The sequence below is a fragment of the Guillardia theta genome, assembly GCF_000315625.1.
Source record: "Guillardia theta CCMP2712 unplaced genomic scaffold GUITHscaffold_147, whole genome shotgun sequence".
Classification (NCBI taxonomy): Eukaryota; class Cryptophyceae; order Pyrenomonadales; family Geminigeraceae; genus Guillardia; species Guillardia theta.
This window is the reverse complement of record NW_005434527.1, coordinates 1-23,268: the sequence shown is the minus strand read 5'-3', so window position 1 is coordinate 23,268 and position 23,268 is coordinate 1. Positions and strand designations below refer to the sequence as shown.

The 23,268-nt window shown below is 47.6% G+C and overlaps 6 protein-coding genes across 6 annotated transcripts; 3 read left to right on the top strand and 3 right to left on the bottom strand.

The window, feature by feature from the left end:
- Window positions 1–1,422: 1,422 nt before the first annotated feature.
- GUITHDRAFT_90502 (hypothetical protein) lies at window positions 1,423–2,439 on the bottom strand. Its single transcript, XM_005821275.1, has 3 exons — window positions 2,389–2,439; window positions 1,730–2,113; window positions 1,423–1,683 (listed from the first exon to the last, which is right to left on the bottom strand). Exons 1-3 carry the CDS (start codon window positions 2,406–2,408, stop codon window positions 1,461–1,463), a joined length of 627 nt encoding a protein of 208 aa, XP_005821332.1. The 5' UTR covers window positions 2,409–2,439; the 3' UTR covers window positions 1,423–1,460.
- A 125-nt stretch (window positions 2,440–2,564) lies between these two features.
- On the top strand, window positions 2,565–5,052 carry GUITHDRAFT_155756 (hypothetical protein; the record flags this gene model as incomplete). Its single annotated transcript, XM_005821274.1, has 21 exons — window positions 2,565–2,674; window positions 2,722–2,800; window positions 2,862–2,918; window positions 2,972–3,009; window positions 3,073–3,119; window positions 3,171–3,225; window positions 3,273–3,349; window positions 3,393–3,452; window positions 3,505–3,578; window positions 3,628–3,684; window positions 3,738–3,801; window positions 3,853–3,897; window positions 3,940–4,023; window positions 4,096–4,199; window positions 4,244–4,295; window positions 4,360–4,420; window positions 4,464–4,551; window positions 4,599–4,663; window positions 4,718–4,758; window positions 4,804–4,896; window positions 4,946–5,052. Coding segments are annotated over exons 14-21 (529 nt in total), but the record flags the coding sequence as incomplete, so codon positions are not given.
- Window positions 5,053–6,688: 1,636 nt separating this feature from the next.
- Window positions 6,689–7,460, bottom strand: GUITHDRAFT_155755 (hypothetical protein). Its single transcript, XM_005821273.1, has 2 exons — window positions 6,769–7,460; window positions 6,689–6,712 (listed from the first exon to the last, which is right to left on the bottom strand). Exon 1 carries the CDS (start codon window positions 7,337–7,339, stop codon window positions 7,109–7,111), a length of 231 nt encoding a protein of 76 aa, XP_005821330.1. The 5' UTR covers window positions 7,340–7,460; the 3' UTR covers window positions 6,689–6,712; window positions 6,769–7,108.
- Window positions 7,461–11,903: 4,443 nt separating this feature from the next.
- Window positions 11,904–13,024, top strand: GUITHDRAFT_119441 (hypothetical protein; the record flags this gene model as incomplete). The annotated part of the gene is made up of 2 exons (XM_005821272.1): window positions 11,904–12,514; window positions 12,586–13,024. The coding sequence occupies 2 exons, from the start codon at window positions 11,904–11,906 to the stop codon at window positions 13,022–13,024; spliced, it is 1,050 nt and encodes a 349-aa protein (XP_005821329.1).
- A 3,813-nt stretch (window positions 13,025–16,837) lies between these two features.
- Window positions 16,838–17,909, top strand: GUITHDRAFT_119439 (hypothetical protein; the record flags this gene model as incomplete). The annotated part of the gene is made up of 2 exons (XM_005821271.1): window positions 16,838–17,240; window positions 17,413–17,909. The coding sequence occupies 2 exons, from the start codon at window positions 16,838–16,840 to the stop codon at window positions 17,907–17,909; spliced, it is 900 nt and encodes a 299-aa protein (XP_005821328.1).
- Window positions 17,910–18,635: 726 nt separating this feature from the next.
- GUITHDRAFT_119438 (hypothetical protein) lies at window positions 18,636–20,750 on the bottom strand (the record flags this gene model as incomplete). The annotated part of the gene is made up of 1 exon (XM_005821270.1): window positions 18,636–20,750. The coding sequence occupies one exon, from the start codon at window positions 20,748–20,750 to the stop codon at window positions 18,636–18,638; it is 2,115 nt and encodes a 704-aa protein (XP_005821327.1).
- Between the last annotated feature and the right edge of the window lie 2,518 nt (window positions 20,751–23,268).

The following is a 23,268-nucleotide window of genomic DNA, read 5'->3' as shown; positions in this document are numbered from 1 at the left end:
TCCGACAACCCTCTCCTCGGACCCACCACCCCGTCTTTGGCATAGTGCCACCCATCTGTTTCACCGACACCCTGGGGGTACACCGTTCTAAAAGTGATTAGGTCCGATGCATAACGTCTGGAGATGGTGCCGTGAGTGAAATATTATTATTGCTAGGAAGAGAACAGCAAGGGAAAATACAGACAACAGATCAGACCTTGTTGACCACTCTATGAGCGGTCCATCAGAAACTCCCTCATTGACTGCAATGCTCCCACAACAGTGGCTCGAGAGTGAAAGGAGAATTTTAGATCGTCAGGGTGTCCTTGTGATCCTGCACCCACAACCTGCATGCGTTGGTCATTGCATCATCGTTACAAAGCAGGTTACAACGTCCTTGGAAAATTTTGACAGAGATACAATCTCAGCCATTGGAATGATTCTCCCCGAAATCAAGCGCGCACTGAGATTAACAACGGGCTACTCCAATTTCGGTGTGTTTCTCCGAAGTGGTCATGACTATGGTCAGGAGAACAATCAGACACATTTCGAAATCATTCCCACCTCTGAATTGAACCCAAATTTCCACATAGATTGGAAATCTGACAAGAATTTGTTCACTATGAAGGAAAAGATGCTCTGCCCTGCAAAAGCCAAGAATCTAATTTCAATGCTACGTAAGTGTATGATGTTACACTCTCAGGAATCCCAAGGGAACCTCCTATACGAAACAGATCGAATTTGTTGTGAATTGTTCTCGAGTCCTTCGAATACTGGGCACATGTGCGTATCGCCGAAAAGGTTATCTCCAGATCTGGAAGACTGTGAAGCATTGGATATAGCAGAGTGTCTATGGATTATGCCCCAACTTGCAAAAGCGTGTATCAAGTCAATCAATGCGAAAGATTTTTTATTAATTCTTCTAGATGGTCCTGGTTGTGGTCAATCATCACCTCATCTTGTCTGGCACTTCATTCCATCTACTTCCAAAAACAACTTGGTGATGTTAAACGTCAAGCAAGATCATTCAGTAAAGTTTAACATGAAGCTGATCGAGGCAATGCGCGAGATTCTAGCAGAAGGTGTATCAACAAGAGCAACAGGCTTCTATCCCACACCTCAAGAGTCAGCATGGTCCAGCATTGTCGTGGGGAAATCAGTAAAACACGGAAGTTATGGCACAAATGCAAACAGCCACAGACCGGTCTCACTCGTGAAAAGGTAAGTTTGACTGACTCTCAATTGGTGCTAAAGCAACATCACACACTCGTGTGCCTAGGAATTTGACACAAGACCTAAGATCTTCAAACCCTACACAAGATCAAGATTGTTCAAGGTAACTTGATTAATAGAACATTTTTGTCTTGTTCACAGATTTCTTCCGAACAGGTTGAACATGAACAAATGTTTGGGCAAGTATGGCGTAAAAGATAAAAGCGATATCGTAGATGAGATATTTAAGAAACTGAACAACTAGTTCTTTAAGCACCAAAAGATTGTCCACATCCACAGGTGCTTGCTGCATTTGGATTGCTGAACTTGAAGCCACCTCCAATTAAAGCATCGCTGTAGTCTAACTCCATCCCGAAGATAAACATTAGCGATTTGGGGTCGACCACTACACGGAAGCCTTCAAATTTGAGCTCTGTATCTGATTCATCAACATTCTTAGCATCTTCGAACTCCATTACGTAAGACATGCCACTAGTTCAAAGTTAACTGTAAAGCTCGCTTAAAATATTATCCATACCTGCAGCCTCCAGCTCGTACGCCAACGCGTAGTACCACTTCTTGTTCACCTCTGTTCGTACGAAGCTTCTGAATCTGGCTGATTGCTGGCTGCGTAAGTCTTATTATCCCATCTGTTTTGATCTCATCTTGATTCCATCTGGAGTTAGATATGTCAACGTTTCCGACCTTGCCCTCCCTTGCAGGCCCTTCACATTCATCAGTGCTGGTATCTTCGATCATGCGCAGTCCAGCAAAATGAATCTTCTCTCGCCTGACAGAGCAGACTTTTGTGCTGAGAGAGATTCGTGTGAGGCTGAGAGGATTCGACAAAAAGGCATTGCAGTATCCTGCCAGCAACAAGAGCAGCAAAGGAACCAACAGTCGTGTTGTCATCTTTGGGTTCCTACCAACCACAAGGTTCAGACAAGTTCTCAATCTAGAAATTCCGACTGAAGGCAAGCAATCTAGCAGGAATTAGGGAGCAAGTAGATGTTTGTTCACGGGGTCATTCTTTAATCTATCCACGCTTCACATGGTGTGTTCTTTGCTTTTCGTAACTTTCATCGAAAAGAAAGGAAAAAGAAGACAGACAGACAGAAGGAAAGAGAGGAACATTCTTGGAAAAGACAAGCGAGCAAGCAAGTAAACATTTCTACTTTATTTTTCCTTCTGTCTTACCGCAGCATGCGAGATTTCATGGAAGGTGATCGCTGGGGTAGGGTGGGGTAGTTTTCCGCGGTGTCATATCTGTTTGTGGGGGTAGGGCTGCGGTAGGGAAAGCTCTGGTGTAAAATTTAAAAAACCAACTAAAAGACGTTCTCTTTTTATTAGTCGTCCATCACCATGAACGGAGTCACCATTGTCTACGGCGAAGACGAGGGAGGAGAGGAAATCGAGGAGCTAACAGAGCAGGGATCGAACAGAGACACGATTTTCCAACACAATCTGACGAACGGAACACCAAGTATGCTTTTGACCATCCTTTCGTCTAGCTTATATTCTATCCGCAAGCCAATCGAAAAGGAGCAAGTACAAATCCAACAGGAAAATATACAAATTTGAAGGCAAAAGGAAAATTATTCTTTCGTTGGTATGCATATCTCTTGCAACAATCAATTTGCGCAATTATCTCTACTTGACTGTTTCGCCAGTAATTTTGAGAATGGAAATCTTGATGCGGCTAGGGAAACTGTACCACAGGCTGAATGGTACCTTGTATAGTCTTATCCTACATGATCGGGAATGTTTGATGATTGAAAAGGGATTTGGAAATACGAGGAGACACCAACAATTCCAAATGTATGCTCGTACTTTCATGCTCAATTGGTGTTGCAATGTAACTAAACTTCCTTTCGCTCGAAGATCGAGTTTGGTTCTACTTCGCCGTTTCAAATGTCAAAAACAAGCAGGTACCTACTAGGAAAGTGTGAGTTCCTTATCATAACTCAATGCGATTACAGGTTTGCATTTTCAATGTGATAAATTTTTCGAAGGGTAGGAGCCTTTATCGTGAAGGTCACTTGAAGATATCTCTCACTCGATGATGATATATCTTGCTGTAGGCATGACACCTTTGGTACGTTCCACTAAACGAACACATTGGCAAAGAATTCCTTCTAGAAACAGCTTTTACTACAAGGTGAGCACCTTTATAAGGTAGTGCGTACGCTGACAAGCAAAAGAGCCCAAAGCACAAGATGAATTATGTTCTGTCTTTCATTTTTGAATTCGACAATGAAGATGTGGGCAGATTTGCAAATTCTAATATTTTGGGGGTAATCATGCAGTCAACAGGAAGAATACTTTTTTGCCTATTCCTTCCCATATACGTACAGCGACCTACAGAAATATTTATATCAGATAGAAAGGTTTGCAGAGAATTCCAAGATGCCAAGAACTGAAAGCTCTTCAACACAGTCGAAAGCTGTCTTTTTGTAAACGAGAACTTTTGTGTAAAACCATACTGCAACGCAGGCATGTATGATTTGACAGTCTTGCCGAAATTTTGATGTAAATTCGTCGAAAAGGGTGGATCTCCTTGTGATCGGCAAAGACCCACGTGGAACGAGAAATTCTCTCAGCCAGATTGAAGTGATTTTTTCAAGGATCGGCGCCTTTTATTTAACGATTTTTCCTTTCAAGTCCAGGAGAGGGGAAAGAAGACGAGTGGTTTTTGTGTCAGCAAGAGTATGATTTTGATTTGCTCCTTCTTGTTTAAGGGATTCATAGGTACATCCTGGAGAGTCACCTGCTTCGTACATGTGTCATGGGTTGATAGAATTTCTTTTGAGCTCAACCCCTTTAGCTCAATTGGTATGAAACGTAAATTTGATGATGTCTGGTTGTTACAATCGAGATCCGTATGACACTATCTGCTTTTTATAGTTACGAAAACACATCACATTCATGATTGTACCAATGCTGAATCCTGATGGCGTTTTCCTTGGAAATTACCGTACAGCCTTTTGTGGGCTTGATCTGAACAGACAGTAAATCAATTTATTCGTTGATTCAAGATCTGAAATGTTTGGAGATGGGCAAATCCCGCAGAATGGCTGGTTCCGGAGAATTATCATGTCAAATCGGTAAGATTTTTTAGAATTTTTTCAAGTCTTTGAAAGGCAGTATTCAAAATGACATGTTTTGTAGTTGATCAAAGAACTTGCTGATGATCCTTGGATCTCTTTGGATTTTGTTATTGACATGCATGGTATTTGTTTAAGTTTATCTTGCTGTGATCTGACTGGAATCAGCCCACTCAACATCCATGAATGCTTTCTGCTTCGTAAATCTTGTTGCTGATGACTCTCGTGACATATCACGAATGCAAGATGAATTGACGTATTTAGCAGCCTATTCTTGGTGGTTTTGGCTGAATTGTACAACAGATTCTTGAGGTTGATGAGCATCAATTGTAAAATGTTCAGCCTCAACTCTTCAAGGATTTGTTGCGGTGTTGAACTTCTGCATTTGTTCATTATGCCGTGATTAATCTCCGCTTGCACAGACCCTTCAAAATTGGGAACGGGGAGAAGGGAACTACCGCAAGTTTTAAATCAACTTGCAAAACCATTGAGCTAATTTCTGTGACAGGTAGTGCAAGATCATACGCATTGCTACACACTAGAGGCATCGTTTTTCTGTTATCAAAATGTCGGCTGCCGTCCAACACCTTTTACTCAACAGGTCAACTTGGACGTGAAGAATTCTTGCATAACATCTCGTTTTCTCACAGACACTAATTGAAGTAGGAAGGGATGCTGGAATTACATTCTTGGACTATTATAGACTGAGATAGTGCAAAATCGGACATCTTCAATCAATGAAAACTGAAAGTGGATCAAATGTAATGAAGCCAGGTGATGGTCAACTGACTGTTGTGGGGAGACTACAAAGCCTCCTGCCAAAGTAGGGGCCTTAACAAATCTTGTGCATCATCACAAAACAGTCTAAAGGCTAACATGTTTCCGCCGCCAAAGACCGGATGCGGTCTTCTCCCCGGGTCACCAAATAATTTGGATTTTCACTCGTTCACTTATTTCGATCACACGGGCTGTTAGTCATTTCTTTCATGTGAGTCTCTATCGACTTTGTCTCCTCTCCGAGACTTTCCACTCGTTGTCTGTCTCCATCACTATATGCCAAAGTCTGCCTCCCTCCCTCCCCCCCCCCAACTCTCTCTCAGTCTGTCTCTCTCTCTGTCTCCCTCCCTCCCTCCCTCCCTCTCCCTCTCTGTCCCTCTGTCCCTCTCTCTGCCTCTGTCTTCCCCTCCCTCCCTCTCTGTCCCTCTCTGTCCCTCTCTGTCCCTCTCTGTCTGTCTCTGTCTCTGTCTCTGTCTCTGTCTCCCCCTCCCTCTCCCCCTCCCTCTCCCCCTCCCTCCCCACCTCCCGGGGGCTCTCTCCCTTCCACCCTCCCTCCCTCTCGTTCTGCCGCTCTCTCTCTTGGATTCCTGATGGCTGTTGTTACTTTGCAAGCATGAAACAAACATGACGGAGTGGAGCAAGCGAGTTCAGAACTCATCGCTTTGATGCCTGATCATAAGTAGAGCAAGCAACCTTCATAGCGAGGTTATTTCGGCGAGCAGTCCTGGTCACGGGTGCAAGGGAACAAGAAGCTCCAGCAGGCAGCGAGAAGGGCAAGCGCCTTCGAGGGAGGAAGTCGACATGGAGGCGGAGGAGGCCGGCGCAGGCCCCTCTCGCGCTTGAGGCTCAAGTCAGGTCTGAGAGGTGGACAGTGGGGGGAACCTGGGAGGAGAGTCGGGCCGATCATCAATTTCCAATCAACAAATTTTATCATGAACCAAATGAGAATGTTAATTTATTTGAAATATGATCTTGATCTTGAAAAATCATCAATTAAATTTGCTTTGGAAAATGGAAGCTTTTAAAATCTCTTCAGCACATCAAGGGATGCAGCAACAGACGCAGCACAGGCAGGGGCCGATGCAATCACAGCAGGCGGCGGATTGGCTGGTTCTGTTGTTTCAGCTGTCGCTGGTGCTATATTTGGCGGATTAGCTGGTTCAGCTCTTGCTATTCCGTCCATGATAGAAGCTGCAGCTACTAGGGAAGCAGTCATTGCTTTGATGCGATATCTTCAAGATATAGATGATCAATTGAAAGTTCAAGATGATGTCATTTTAAGGTTTATTCAAGAGACCTTACAGATGGTGAAAATCTAGGCATTGGATCTAATTTGAATTATATATATGATTTGCAAATTGTGACATTACCTAATGGCTGCAAGAAAAACAAAGGGACACTTGGGTCTGGATAGGTGATAAGTATCTTGATTGAAACATGCGGTGACCGCATATTTCATAATCATAACTTACACGCTACCAGGCCCAAGTTCAATCCGTCCGAGCAGCAACGACAGAGTTTGCAAAGTACATGTCAGTCTATGACCGCGTCATTCATGATTGTAACTTACATACTAGCCAGCCCAATCAACAACCCATCCGACGAGAGAACCAAAAATTGCAACAAAAAACGAAAACCATGTCAGCCAATCATTCCCTGACCGCATCATATGATATGACACTTACGTCCTACGAAGGCGAATTTGATCCATGCAAGCAAGGATAAACCAGGAATTTGCAAAATACATGTCAGTCTATCGTCCCCTGACCGCATCGTTGAAGAAATGATTGGGTTTACCGGGCAAATCTTCTTTTCGCCAACGTGATCTTCCTCCTCTGCTTTACACTTCTTGCAGGTGCCATCGTCATCCAGAACGAAGGTCTGAAAAATTTGTCAGCCTAATCGTCCCCTGAGCGCATCATAGCATATGCTACTTACTCGCTGTCAGGCCCAAGTTTCATCCATCCACCCAGAAACAGCAGACATTGCAAAGGACATGTCAGCCAATCGTCCCCTGCATCTTTCATAAGCTTCACTTACCCACTATCCAGCATCATCGACAGTCCATCCAAGCAATAACCGATAAAAACGCAAACATTCATGTCAGCCGATCGTTCCCTGAGCGAACGGTTCCTTACGGAGCAGAACTTGGATGATCCATAATGATCGTTTTCAAGCTTCGGGCAGTTCTCGCACTTTCCTTCGGCTCCAGCTTTGAAAGTAGCCTTGTCATAGGTACCAGGATCGACATTGATGATCTGCAGCATTTCGAGTCAGGAGGCCATCAAAGTGCTTCGAGTAGAAAAAGCAAGAGCAGGAGCTGCCAACACAAAGCAAGTGAATGATCAAAAGGAAAAGATGTACGGGAGTAAAGAAAGCATCTCAATCAAGTATGAGAGTGAAGGTAATAGCATCTCATCGCTGCTGTCTTGCCTTGCAGTCAGGACATTGCCACGGTATCGCGGACATGCTGTGGGGAAGGTGGGTGGGGATAGGTGGATGCGGAGACGAATATGAAGAGGTCACTGAAATGTCTGGGGGTGGGACTTAAAAGGCTGGTAAACTCGGAATACCAGTGGTTTCGAAGTTAACACTGACACTAATGACCGGCCCTGAGTCCCTTTACTCAAAGTGAGTGTGTATGAGATTTGGTAAAAAGGAGGGGTGGTTTTTAGGGTTACCGGTGGTTTCGAAGTTAACCTTTAAAATCGACAAAGGCCTCCCCTGGGAATCCCGGACTCCCCGGGGAGTCCCTTTTTCGAGCCCTCATACAGCCCCCTTGGAAGGGCATAAAGGCGGGGAAAATGGCAGGGGAAGGAAGAGGGGAGGAAGAACTTTCCAACGCTGAAATTCGCGTTGCAAACGACCAACCCGTTGTCGAGATAGGACAGGAGATAGCTGTGAAAAGTAAGATTTTTGGCCGTTTCAGGCCTGCAAAGAGCATTCTCATGGGCGTGCATAGATGCGATTGGAACTCCGTCGCGATTACTGGAAAGGTGATAGTGAAACGATCCACATTGTTGCCTGGGGAAACAGTGCCAAATTTGCAAAATTCTACCAATGTTTCCGCTGCCCGCGATGTAGCCGCGTCCGATGACGCTGGCTCTAATGATGTAGTGGTGTCTCATCATGACCCTGTCCCTATGCAAGGGGAATCAAACCATGAAAATGATTCCTCTTCGCCTATGACCATCAATTGCAATTTTGGAGAAAATGTCCTCGTTTGGCAGTTATCACCGACTGGTGTTGCAGAAGATCAACGACTGTCAAGTGGATTTGCAATGCGCAAAACTGTGATTCGCTGGACACCAGCTCTGCAGGATCCTTGACGAGAAAACTCCATTTGATTGCAGTGGAAATTTCTGCTTCCGTGGAAGTATTTTTTCGGAGATTGTGATGAAACTGGATGTTGTTTGCTCTGGACGGACAATTCTTTGCCAGCAAATGTGAAACCATTCACTGTACATGAATGGCTTCAGTTCATGGGTCACGGTGTTGTTCATGAGAACTCTACATCCAAACGGTCCAATAAGGAGTTTATGGGGCAGCGATTACGACTCTGCCAGTCCGCCTGTTGATTTGGGTAAGCGCTTTGGAGTCAGTCGTTTTCGATTGGAACAATGGCGAAAGCACATAAAATTCGCTCCTCCGTATGCATACATTACAGACAATGCTTTTAATTGTATCCGACCCCTTATACACGCTTTCAATGCGAACAGATTGCAAACAATTCGTCCTGGATCTGAATTGATTTTGGATGAAAGCATGCCAGTAAATGGATACCAGTTGCTGAGGTATCCTACCATATTGTGTTGGAAATTTGTGTGACTGACTTTGTATGAAGGACGTTGATGATGGAATCCCATTTCTAACAAAAATTGCCCGAAAACCACAAGGTATTGGCAGTGAGTACAAGAACATTGCAGAGTGTACCTACGGAATTATGTTGCAGCTAGACGGTTACAAGAAGGCAAACGAGTGATGGAGAATCAAGAATTTACTGATCAATATCCGAAGCATACATCATGGGTTCTCAGATTGATGAAGCCTTACTTCAACCAGGGTCACATTCTTTACGCAGATTCCGCTTTTGCGTCAGTGTCAACTGCACAAGCTCTGTTGGAGAGGAACACTTTTTTCACAGGATTGGTCAAACAATGTCACAGAGGCTTTCCAAAACAATCATAGTATCTGAACAAGGATGCATGGGAGGCTAGTGCAGCAAGAGGTGCTACGAAGACCGTATCAACTTCATGGCAGCATAATGGCAGGGAAATGTTCATTTTCGGGCATGCATGGAATGAACCTGGCAGGCCTGATACCCAGCCAGGAACAGGGAAGAAAAAAACACTGTCAACGCCAAGAACGGCCATGATCAAGTCATATTTCAACGGAGCATCTGTGATCGATGTGCACAATCACCTGAGACAGAGTGGACTGGGACTGGAAGAAAAAGTTGGAACTGATGACTGGAGATTCAGAATGTTCTGTACGATACTTGGGTTCATTGAAGTGGATGCATACAAGATTTTCCTGTTTACTGACGCCCTGGCCAAAGCATTGATGAGAAATTCGTACGAAGGTTGTCCAGATTCATCGATTCCAAGAAGAGGAGGACAGGATAGCACAGATACCAGCGTGGATGATGACAGTCATGAAGCAGAAGCGCCGTTGGATGATCACCAACTGATACTTGTTGACGACCACGCTCGATCTTTCATCCAACAAAGTACACAAGTGGGTAATGCACAGCGGTTGAAAAGAGTGAGATGCAGGATTTGTCGAAGTGGCAATGGAAAGGGTTTGTACACTACCTTCTGTTGTTCACTTTGTAGCAAGAATGATCCTCTTAAGAGACCATTTGGTATCTGCGGACCAGCGTCGCGTAGAAATTGCTTACAGGAGCACCAAGATCAACATCGGTGAAATGGTATAAGATAATATAGCTAAGAAATGAATCCTTTTTAGTAACATTTGTACAAGATCAACTTTGCTTCAGAAGCGAGTCAGCACACCGAAATCATCCGGCATGGTACTTCTAAATGTAAATCTACAGCGGTTGGCGGCTCAAAAAATGGTGAAAACAGAATGTTGTACCTCACACAATCAAGATATCATTCACCTTAGATTAGAAATTGATATAAAATCTATCTCTCAATACGTGGAGATGTTCTGCAGGCTGACGAGGTGCTGCTACTGTGGAACTGGATGCTCTCCTCGCCAGCATGCGCGCGCCACCATTGCGATTATTGCAAACCCCCACCTACTCCAAAATGACCCCCACCCATCTTATATCAGGATTAGACTAGCGCATCAACCCCGTACTATCTCTCATTCAACTACCCCCCACCCCCTTCATGAGGCACTTGCAGCTCTGAAACTGCCGAAATCGCTACACTCCAGACAAAAAATTTTGTCGTTTAAAGGTTAAGTGAAGGTATCAGTTAAGTTTGGGGGACAGCAGTCGGCAGGATTAGGTTTGGTTCTCGCTGTCTTTTCTCTTCTCGCCGTTTGGCCTGTGCGACAGTAGGTGTGTCCGGTACGCTACTGACGGTGACGTTATTCTGGCCGTAAAATTTGCGTAGAGTGCAAATTGCAAATCAGGTTCGGTATCAACTATACTATCTGCAAATGTGAATTTCGATGAATTTCAAAAGTTTCAAATTACACGAGGAAATTACGAAATTGATCGAGGCGACCATGCTTCAATGGTGCGAACAGCAGCACCATGGCACAAGGCACCGGCGCATGCCTCATGCCTCGGCGGATCAGGGGATCTCCATTCGATGGAGATGAAGATCCTTGCGCACAGAACTTCCGTATCTTGATGCCATCAAAACTTTGCCATTGAATGAAGATATATGCGTTGCGGACGGTACCATCAAAACAATTACGAGATGAGACAAATGGCATGATGCTATTACAATTCGTGCACTCAATCCTTCAAGATGGAGAGGAAACTTCATTCAACATGGGAAAAGCACATTAAAACAATTAGCAGGAAGGTGCACATGCAGCAAGGAGTTGCACGACTTCGCAACGGTATCATGAACGTCTTCTCCGAAGTTGTCACCATGTTTTCCCGAATCGCATTATAGTTGCCGGGAACACCATCAACAGCCATGGCTTCGCCATTCTGATCAAGGGCATTGAGTGACTCAAGCATTTCGAGGAAATGCTCCTGTCTAAACTGCGGCGAAACCGCTTCAGCAACTCAGAATCTGCAAAACCTCCCAGTTCAGGCGATGACATCAGTCACGGCACGGTGGAGGCATCGAGGACGGTGTGTCTCGATGTCTTGCCAGGCATGTCCTGTGCAGGGACCTGAAGTGATCTGATGCAGCCACGCGCATAGAAGTTCCCTGACAAGGGCTCATGGGCGGGAACGATGTGATGGTGGACGGGGGAGCGCAAGGGGGGTATTTAAAAACTTGAGTTTTAAATTTAGAGAACGTCAAGTAAAAAGTGGTGGTCCTTATTTTGATCGGATTTGAAAAATAAGAACTGTCGGCGGTAGGCTACTGTCTGTACGTTTACCGTTGAAAACGGTTGTAGTGAAATTTAACGAACTGTCGGTGAAATTTGTACCATGAAAAATACCGACAGTAGCGTACCGGACACACCTAGTGTCAGGGTCAAGCCTCCTCGACTCTCCTGATTGTCCTCGTACTGATTTTAACTTAACTTTGAGTAAAACTTAGCCTACTGTACGCGAATTTAACCTACAGTTACTAACAACGTACAGATAGTAGCGTACCGGACACACCTACTATCTTCTCCTGAGGACGGGATAGTTTTTTTTTAGTTTTCTCGCACGAGAAGGATTTAGAGATGCTTGATGCACACATGGCGACGAATGAAATGAATCCTACAAGATATCTGGTTCTAGGCCTGGCCTTCTCTTGGTTTGCAGCTCTGGTTGCCCCTTGTCATGGCTTCGGGATCCCGCCGGCATTGGAATCGTCTCATGCCTGGTTGCAGTCAAACCTGGTTCCCGTCAGGGACCTCAACTTACTAGCATCGCGGTCCCGCTTGTCTGCCTTGTCAGCTACTAGGATGGGCTTAGGTCCGAGGCCCTCACGCAGAATACTGCCAATCTTCTCAGCCGCTCGCGGGCGGGTACGGATCTCAGCCATAAGCTCTGGGAAAGCATATGTCACTGAGGTGTGCGATATGCTGGGGATTGATGCTGCGAATGCGACCTCGAATGTGTATGTTATTGCATTGGAGCTGCAGAAGAAGGACATGGAGACGGAGCTGCAGCTGCAGAAGAAGGACATGGAGAAGGAGCTGCAGCTGCAGAAGAAGGACATGGAGACGGAGCTGCAGCAGCAGAAGAAGGACATGGAGAAGGAGCTGCAGCAGCAGAAGAAGGACATGGAGACGCAGCTGCAGCAGCTTGCTAATTACTACAAGTGTCAACTGTCATTCCTCACCCAAAGGTGTGCATCAGGCTTGATTGAAATATGCGGATGTCACGGGTACAACATCATATCCTTGAGAAGCTGTTCAGGAAAGTGGTGCAGATTGTTGAATATTCCGAAGATGGTGCGCTGCAATCTATGTTGTCGAAGAAGGATCTCAATGCGATGCTGAAAGGAGATATTTCTATGACTGCCGTAAATCGGCTCTTGAAGGATGAGGAGCACGCAAGGTTTCGACGGAAAGTGTGGGAAACGATCGGGGTACCACAGGACCTTGTGATACCCACGTTTGATTCAAAAACGATGTTGTATGGGCAGCTCTCTGAAGTGATACACGGGTCATCGGGAAAGTATGTGTATCTACCGTCGAATGCAGGCGAATTGGAGATCAGATTTTTCGGTGAGGTTTCAAAGCTTTTCGAGAAGGATGTAGACTATTTCGACGTCGTGTCGGTAAATGCGGGAGAGACCCTGGAAGCTGATTTTCCCCCAAAAAACCAAACGAATTCGTCCGGATATTCAAGGTGATAACTGGGACGGTTGGGTCTCCTTGTCCCTCGCCGTGGGGGTCTAGGCCCCTCTCCAACCAAGTCGGCCTTGCGCGCCTACCGTACGGTACCGCGGCAGTACTGCAGGAAGAAAGGCAAACAGTGGAAGGACATGTAGGACGTGACGGCGTTTTGTGTGTTGGAAGTAAAGAGTTAGTTTTGTTGCTACAGGAAGATGCAGAAGTAGAAAGTACAAAGAGACCACAGAGGCGCGCCACTTTAGACTATGATTGTGTATGAGAGCCCATACGCGGCCGAACAACATTCTACTTTGAAACAAATTGAAATTCGTTCTTTCGGATAGTACAGCTCGTACCGAATCACTTTTTGAAATTTCTCGGCGTACACCTCCTTGGCGGAGCTTCCTCAGGCGTGCGACAATGGCTGGATCCCCTCGCCTGAATTATTTGGGACGTCGGGCAGTGTGCTTTTCATCCCCGCCCAGCGGGAGCTCACGGCTCAGTTCCTCTCGGAGTTTCCTCGGTTCCGCAGTATTCGGGCTCACCTTTCTGAGCGCCAGAGATCTTTGTTGGCACACCACTCCAGCTTCTCTACTCCCCTTCGAGTACCAGGCCACCCGGTTGATGAACTTCTGTCTCAGTTTACCCCTCAGCGCACGATTTGGCACTCGACTATGGAAAGTACAAACCTTGGGATCTTTGAGCAGCAGCCCATCAGCTTGGTGGCTGCCGCTGACAAGTTTCTTCATGGATTGCCGGTTGACCTCCCGCCGCACTGCGATCGATGCCATCATCTTCTCCGTCATCCTGGGGGGACCACACACATGGCAACCTGCAGGCACCGCAGCCAGTTATGGACTGATGCGCATGAGAAGTGCAATGCCGTCCTCAGTACCCTCATCAAAGATTCCGGAGTGAGATGCCGCGTCCACGTGCAAGGCGTACCCGGCACCAGGCAGAACGTTTCCCAACATGGCCCGGAAGATCATCATGTAGGGGACTTTGAACTTCCACAACTGATGGCTACTGGCGGCGGATGGCATGGGTTAATCCTGGACTTCAGCATGTCACATGTGTTTGACAATGATGGAATACCGGACCTCGCTCGGAGCAAACTGCAAGCGGCAGCACAGCGGAAGATCCGAGGGCATCGTAATGCATATGCTCAGCACGTCCCGCCAAAGGCCTTTCTTCCCATCATCGCCAGCACTGATGGCCTCTTGCAGGACGATGCGTTGCGCTTTCTGTGGTGGCTGGCGGATCGCTCGGCGAACAAGGAAACGGGGGGGCCGCACCAATATACGTGGTCGCCCTCTCCGTACTTGCAGGCTCTTCCACCTGAGTCACCCGACGGTTAGTTCAGAGCTCTTTACTCAAAGTTAAGTTAAAATCAGTACGAGGACAATAAGGAGAAGAGAGGAGGCTTGACCCTGACACTGCCGCACAAGCCGAACGGCGAGAAGAGAAAAGACAGCGAGAACCAACCCTCATCCTGCCCACTGCTGTCCCTCAAACTTAACTGATACCTTCACTTAACCCCGGCGCGCAGGCCATTCCCCCGCGCCATGTCACCGATGTCGCTGTGGCCGCCGCCGAAGGAATGAGACGCATATCTGTACGCACCCGCAATGATGGCAGCATAGGACAGGGAGGCCTTGAGCTGACGAAAGATCCTGGACCAGAGACTCTGTGTATCACAGTGAGGTGCCAGGCGGAGGCCGCCGAGGCCGCGGCAGTCACGGGCTGGCACGGTGGTCCTTCAAGACTTCAAGGAGTTCGTCGGGGGCCGGTTAGGCAGTGGCAGGCCTCGGCCCTGAAACTTGAAACATTCAAGCCTCTCGTCATCAGCGGCTCATCACAGAGTCATGGCCTCGGGCGACTCCCGGACGAAGATGCAGACTGACCGGGCGGAATCTCTCCGAAGTTGGACGCCATCCTTCATGCCACGGTCCTCAATAAATCAGTTCACTGCCAAGTCAGCTGCAGGCCAGTGGACCTGACATGATCGGACTCAGTAAAACCCGATCCTTCGAATGGAACGCCGGGACGAGGCTACCAAGGATGCCTACAACTTCCGGAACTTCATTCTGCCAACTTCCTCTCGTCTTACCGCGGGTTTCGACACTGCATAGAAAGTCCACGGCCAGCTTCTTCGCAGACCTCAGCCGACATTCTCGACCCCCTGAGGCAGTCCCCTGTTCTCTCGCCTGGATGCCAGGGTAACACTTCTCCGGGCTCATGGCAGCTACACAGTGGAGGCGGCTCTATCCCCCAGAGTCAGCAAGTCAACCTTCGAGCCCACGGTTCCGGGGGCCCCCCGGGCAGTGGAGCCCTGCGGCACTGACGCGGCCAGTGCCCCATCATGCCGGGCCCATCCACTGAGCCTCGCACGAGGGACAGTCGATCGCTTCACGGTGGCACAGAGTCAGCCTCCATCGTTGATGGGGTCAGTGGTTCTGGCTCGGAGAGTCATTGCCTTGCCTGCCGTCGCCGCTTGCGTGGTTGGAGTAGCGGTTTTGCTGCCTCCTTCGTTTCCTAGTATTTTCTCGAGGCGGAGTTGTAGGTTTTCTCCTAAGTTTTCCTCCTTGCTTGCTCCCGGTTTGGTTTTCCCGGTTTTTCAGTCAATGATCTGACAGACGGGCCAACCCCTAGTGTGGGAATTAAAACTGGTACAAATATTTAGTTAAATACCCCCCCTCCTTTCCTCATCGCGCCTCCATGCAGAGCGTTCGGGGCGGCGGGGGATTTAGGGGGTGCTGCATGCCATGGCAGGGTGTCACGAGAAAATTCAAATCAAAGTTTTGGCGGGCAAAGCTATGTTGCACCACACCATGGGCAGGCCCGGCGAGGCCTCCAGCGAAGAAAACATGCACATCATGCCACAGACGAAGAGAGATGACCAGTATTCGAAAGTGCCGCATGTTGCAAGGTTCAAAAAACAAAACACTTGCAATGATCTTGAGCAGATCTTGCTCTCTAAATGGGATGATGCCTTGGTTTTCAAGCTGTTGGATTTCTTGCGATGTCATGGCCATGCAACTTTATCTGTGGAGTGTGAAGACTAGAATCTTTTAGCTGAGTTCAGCGACCCAGAACCTCAAGTGGAATCTTCGTTCTGTATCTTTGTTTGAAATCCAGAACAAACTAAAGGTCCTCGGAGATGTCTATGGGCATACATCAGAAGGATTTTCGAGATTGTTTCTCCAGCACTACATGCAGGTTTTCGAACAACAAGCATCTGGTAAATCACATGGAGGCACAAAGGTCATTTATGAGCACTTGAATCAACTTCGTACACGTATTTGCAACATTCGCAGGAAGAATGGAAACCTTCTTTCTCGAATGGAAGAATGGTCTACTGGTCACTTCGTGGATTTACACACCTCAGCAAGGAATTGTACAGATGGATGTTGCCGAGATGACTCAGAGAAATCAAACAGTTTGTTTTGCAGTTGTGACAGAACCAGGCCATATGGCAAGTTCAAAAGAAGAAGACGCTACGATGCAACACGAGCAAGAGGCCGAGAGCGACCCTGAAAGAGATGTTTTGCAGGCTTCAAATATTTTGCAGACGGTATGGATATGAAGAAGTTCTTTCATTGGCCAACCACAATGACGAGAAGGAGGAAACATTCACTCCTTGGGAGATGGAGCGAAGAATAGCTGATGGACTAAATGACTTTGATGAACACAAGATCCGCTTTAGATTCGACGAATGGTTATCCAATCCCCGGTCCTCTCTCCAGTTACGAACAAGTTGTTTTTCTCGCCGTGCATCAATCACTTGTTGAATTGGATCAGGGAAGTCGCAGTCATCATCAAGCGAAGCGATGATGGGGCATAAAGCTTACAGCGATATCGCCAAGAAGAATCCTGCTTGGATGACTCAGATGGAAGTCGACGGGACCGCCGATCCACAATCGGTGGATATCATGCTGAAGATGTTCAGTGACAAGGCCATCAGTCTACTAAAGGCAGAAGGACATGAAGCGACAGCAAGAATGGCAGAGGCTATGTCTGGCCTGCACAAAGCATTCGATGAAAGAGTGCTGAAAGTTTCAGAGAGGATACGTCTCGTTCACGAGGGTCGATGGCTATTGGAAGGCATCGACTGGACCAATGTCAGCCACAAATATGTCAAGGGACTATCCTTTGTAATATTTGAAGGCTTCATAGTTGCAATTGATACTCATCTGCAAGTAAAGCAGTATGTGAGGGATAAGAATCAAGCGCTGGGTAATAGAGACTATGACTTCAACTTGCCAAGAGGAACAAGGATCCGCATCGCAAGGAGGAAGAGGGGGAGCAGCTGCGCAAAGAGAAGGAGCAGCTCCGCAAGAAGGAGGAGGAGCTGCGCAAGAAGGAGGAGCAGCTGCGCAAGAAGGAGGAGCAGCTCCGCAAGAAAAAGGAGGAGAGCTTCGCAAGGAGAAGGAGGAGGAGCAGCTTCGCAAGAAGGAGGAGGACGAGCTTCGTAAGGAGAAGGAGGAGCAGCTTCGCAAGAAGGAGGAGGAGCTTCGCAAGGAGAAGAATGAGCAGCTTCGCAAGGAGAAGGAGGAGCAGCTGCGCAAGGAGAAGGAGGAGCAGCTGCGCAAGAAGGAGGAGGAGCAGCTGCGCAAGAAGGAGGAGGAGCAGCTGCGCAAGAAGGAGGAGCAGCTTCGCAAGGAGAAGGAGGAGGCCCAGCTTCGCAAGAAGGAGGAGGAGCAGCTTCGCAAGGAGAAGGAGCAGCTCCGCAAGGAGAATGAGGAGGAGCTTCGCAAAAAGGAGGAGCAGCTTCGCAAGAAGGAGGAGCAGCTTTTCGCAAGGAGGAGGAGCAGCTTCGCAAGGAGAAGGAGGAGCAGCTTCGCAAGAAGGTGGAGCAGCTTCGCAAGAAGGAGGCCCAGCTTTGCAAGGAGAACCTGGTTTTGAGGCAGATTCCGTCATCTGTAGAGCGAGGGATAGCTTGGGAGGAGTCAGAGGCAGGGCTTGATCGCATGGGCTTTTGCGAGCAGAGAAAGTGCTTCCGCCTCGATAGCTCGTACTTATCGATGGATGCAAGCGATGTCAGCAACCAGGAGCTCTTTCTCTACTGCCGAGAAGCCTTCACGAAAATTTATGGGATATGTATTTGTATGATATAAACTTCCATAAAATCTGGTTCAACCCGAAAACCGGATACATAATAAATAAAGATAGCATGCTGTCACATACGAGTAGAGCTGCTTGAACTTGTTGAAGTTGCAGTGTACAACCTTCACCGTCGTGTCAATGATGATGCAAGGAAAGAAGAGCGGAAAGGGGCGACCTTTCCATCGAGTCCTGCTGCAGCCTGCCGCCATGGAGTACCCTCAACGGACAAACGCTCGAGTGTGCCTTGCGCCGGCGCGAGCACGAATTAAGTCATCTGGGCGCCAGCTTCAATGACAAGTAGGCACTTGGCTCTCAGCCTCGGCATGGAAGGAGACGGATGATGAAGAACTGCTGCGTCTCGATTGGAACAACATGACCAGTGAAAGCCTTTGCTTGACATGTCCAAGACTTTACTCTTCACAAACATCAGCCGCATAACTGTGAAGGGGTTTGGCTACCTCCATGCGTGCCTCAAGAAACGATGTTCTTCGGCATGTGACCTCTCCTCTCTAAGGATCTCCCTGACTATAAGATAGAAATCCCTGCTACTTCTGCTTGCATTGCCTCCTCTCCTCTCTTCCATCCGTAATCCTTTAGCGCCCCGCTGTCTTCGATGGGTTTGATCTCAAACCTTGCAAGCTCCTCAACCGGAATCAGGAAAACAACCTCCACCTTCCACTCCCCACCTTCCGGGATGTTAAGCGCTTTCAGAGCCTTCAAGAAGAAAGAGAGTTTGAAAGAGTGTTTCTGTGCGATCGTTGCTTGTACAAACATCACCTTCCGCTTCTCTTTGTCGACCATCACTGCGTCATAGCCCCCCTGAAACGCGCTAATGGGCCTCAAGCACGTATTTTGCGCAGGAAGCGTCTTGATCCCTTGCAATGATGAGAAATTCACCACAAGACATCGATCCCAGCTCTCGGTCTGTCTCGGGCCACGGTAAGTCACACTCAACCCTGTTTGTTCCATCTTCTTGAAGAAAAGCATCTCGAAAAGACTTCCCTTCACGCCCGGATTTCCATAGCCATAACTGAGAGCCAACTGCCTCAAAGTCGATTCTGCAGTACGCTCCGCAAGCGTACTTGCAACATACTTGCTCACTGGCAACCAGCTTCTCTTACTCCCAAACTCGACGTATGCTATCAACCGGTTGATGGCTTGCGGCGAAAACTCTCCTACGTTGCCCTGGAGGACGGTCTCCAGGTTCGTACCACTCTCAATGGCGTCGTCCAATGCCTCTTTCACATTGGCCACGGTTCTCTGGAACATGAACCGACATGAGCCCCCGGCGAGATAGTACTTCCTTACGACCCGCTCCTCTCTCGTCTCTTGCCCATCGCATGTCGTGATTAGCATCCATTCTACCTCCACATCCATCTCCAAGAAGGGCTTCACTTGCTCATACAGCTCGTCGTGCTGCACCGCCTGCAGGTACTCATCGAGCGTCCAGGAAACAACCTTATGCGTCTCAAGCTTCATTTCTTGATCCCACTCTGTGTACACCTTCCCCCGAGATGACATCGATGTTACAACAGCCAGTCGTCGATGTTGCTGGTCTGCATCACGCCATACCAGACACTCCCGATACACGCCTTGATGAGTTTCTTGCTGTCTCAGGAAACCATCTAGCACTACCACATGCTTCTTGCCCTCGCGCCCTGCAAAGGCCTCCCGTAACCCCTCTGCTGCAGAGCTATACAAGATCTTGCAAAATCTTCGCCTCCCGTTCACCACTTGCATGCAGTAGATGTGTACAGGCTTCAGCCTGAGAAAAGTCACCATCCACTCTTTCATGTCCAGCGACAGGCAGAACGCTAGCGTCGTAGTCGTCTTCCCTGTTCCTGGCGGCCCTTGGATCCAGCCCAGAGCGCCTTGCTCCAGCACTCGCTCTCTCAGGAAGCTCTGCTGCTTCGTGAAGGCTTCTCGGCAGTAGAGAAAGAGCTCCTGGTTGCTGACATCGCTTGCATCCATCGATAAGTACGAGCTATCGAGGCGGAAGAACTTTCTCTGCTCGCAAAAGCCCATGCGATCAAGCCCTGCCTCTGACTCCTCCCAAGCTATCCCTCGCTCTACAGATGACGGAATCTGCCTCAAAACCAGGTTCTCCCTGCGAAGCTTCTCCACCTTCTTGCGAAGCTTCTCCTTGCGAAGATGCTCCTTCTCCTTGCTGCGAAGCTCCTCCTCCTTCTTGCGAAGCTGCTCATTCTTCTCCTTGCGAAGCTGCTCCACCTTCTTGCGAAGCTGCTCCACCTTCTTGCGAAGCTGCTCCTCCTTCTCCTTGCGAAGCTTCTCCCTCTTCTTGCGAAGCTGCTCCTTCTTGCGAAGCTGCTCCACCTTCTTGCGAAGCTCCTCCTTCTCCTTGCGCTGCTCCTCCTCCTTCTTGCGCTGCTGCTCCCTCTCGTCCTCCTCCTCCTTGCGATGCGGATCCTTGTTCCTCTTGGGAAGCTGCTTCTGCTTCTCGCGAAGCTGGTTCCTCCTCCTATGATTGTGTAGCTGATCCAACTCTACAAAATGGTCTTGGTGGGCCTCCCGTTGACCACTTGCTTGTGGGGCCTCCTCCTCAACCTCAACCTTCGCTCGCTCCTCCCCCGTCTCTCGCCGTCTCTTGCGCTTGTTCGACGCAACGTGTTCTGGCTGCATGCTGCACCCAGGGAAAGGCAAACCGGAGCAAACAAGGAGGAAAAATACATCTTTTTTAAAAAAAATTATTAATTTTTGTGCAAGACTCCTGAAAAACATTGAAAACTCTGCCCTGACTTTTGAAATATATTCGGACAAGTTTTGGGGAAAAAGTTGAATTTCCTCCCCCTTTTTTTGGAGGGGATCCCAAAATAGCGCAAATACAAAAAAAGGTGGTGTTCTGTCCTAAACTCCTTTACTCAAAGTTAAGTTAAAATCAGTACGAGGACAATAAGGAGAATAGAGGAGGCTTGACCCTGACAAATTAGCTTTCCAAGACTTCTTCCGGCACGATATATACTTTCTTTCAACTCTGGAGGTTTTCTGTCATTTTTATTGTTCACCACATAAATGGACCACCCCCCGGGGGCAAAGGGGTTCGATGACCATTCATCCTTGCAAGTCTGCCTCAGAATGATAAACACTTAGCAGCGCTGCACTTATATTATATGGAAACGTGAGGAGACAACTTTTTGCGAATAAATCATAATTTTTATCTGTTTTGCGAATAAATCATAATTCTCAGTAACCATCCGGATTTTTTTATTGTAGGTCTTATAATAGTTTATTGTCAGACGGGGATATCAATCCGGATGAGTCAGAAATTTGGAATTTTTATGGGTAGGAGGTTTCTTCCGGATCATATTATTATGTATCCGATTTTCGGGTTGTACCAGAATTTATGAAAGTTTATAGTTCGCAGTAAATTTCCCATAAAATTTGCGCAATGGCTTCAGAAGAGGATGAAAGACGGTGCTGTGAGCGATTCTGAGTAGATGAGAGCATTCTTTTCCTCTTTACATCATAGCTAGCCATATGACAATGGATGTATGATGTACACAATGATCTTGAACTACAATCTCACGATTCAAATCTCATCAATATATTGCCACATCGCAAGGAAAGAGACAACCTCAACTCCTTAGTCCACCATCACCTTCGTTCTTCATTCCTACACGTCCATTACCACTCATTTTTTCTGTGGAATATCGGCACTTGCGTACGTCATATGTTTTGCTATAAAATCTGTCACTGTAATCATCTCATTCGTCTAACTACTGGTTCTCAACGATGCAATCCGTCTTGTTCTCTGCACCAGGTCGCTACAGACTGCCAGGTCCGTCGTTGCCTCCCTTCTTTCCTCGGTAGTTTCAAGCATTCCACGCACTGCTTGAAGATTTCCTTGGTTTCCTCCATGGTTGCGTTCTCCTTATACACTCCTTTCTCCTGTGCACATTGGTCTATTTTGCCCATCAGATACCTGAAGTCACTCAAACGTTTCCTTGCATTCTGGTCGGCAAAATCACTCGGTTCCAGGTTTTTGAATGGTGGATACCCTTTTTCTGCATTTCCTTGCATCCACCACTCGTAAGCCACATCAACGAACATCTTTGGCCATAAAAAATCTTCTGGCAGAAGGCGAATGCGTCGACCCCAGTTGTATCCGTTCACCTGCAATGCTCCACTCTGCTCAACTTGTGCAGGCTGTCTTGGACTGCTTTGACAGTCTGCCCTCCCATTCACCTGTCTCATCAGGACCTCTAACATATCCTCCATATGACGAAATCGAGTTGTCATCTCTTCCACTTTTTGAAGCACAATTGGCATCATCATCCCTCCGCCGATATTTCCAACACAGTGACTCTGCTCCATGTTGCCATTGTTCACTGAGTTTGATGCCATCAGACTGATGTCTGTTTGCGTATCACGCGTTTCTACCTCCTTCCTGCTAGCTTCAAGCCCTTTCATGCCTCTGAGGATTGTTACATGCGCTGGAATGCCTGTACACCGTCTGCCATCCGACCCTCGATTGTCACCATTTTCTTCATTCGTTGAAGAATTCCTTGTTGCGTGAACAGGCAAGTAGCCAACAAAGCATGTTCCTTCGGGAGTGTCTTCATCAAAAATTCAGAATGATACACAACAGAAGCCACAGCGTATTCTGCAACAAGATACAGTTTGGTTGTAATTCCAGGGAACATCTCTGAGATGTAAGACGATACAAATGCTCTTTCATCCCCATCAGACCAGCGAAAGTAGGGGGGCAACGTGGCAAACTCTGCCTTGTCCAGGGGCAGGCCCGTCGCTGTCCTTCCCACATACTGGTCGCCTATCGCGCGGTCAAGTCGTTGCCCTTCCATGTCACCTCAGAGAAGAGAATTACCTGCAGCCTCAAGTCTCATGTATGTGTCTTGCACAGGTCCCATCTTCCAGCCAATTCTGCGCTACGGCTCAGAATCCAGTGATGGATATTGTTTGTCACCTATTACTCAGAGGAACATATCTTGGACCATCTGGACTTCCACCGGAACAATAAGTAGCGGATCCTTTGCACAACATCAGTCATTGGATCCGAGTGGATACCAAACCATGTACAGTACCTTTTCTTACACTGTGTGACCCGATATTTTGTATGTCTATTCCCAGGAATTTGAAGGGCTACCCCTTTTTTTGCGATCCTTTTCGACGGTCGTGCCTA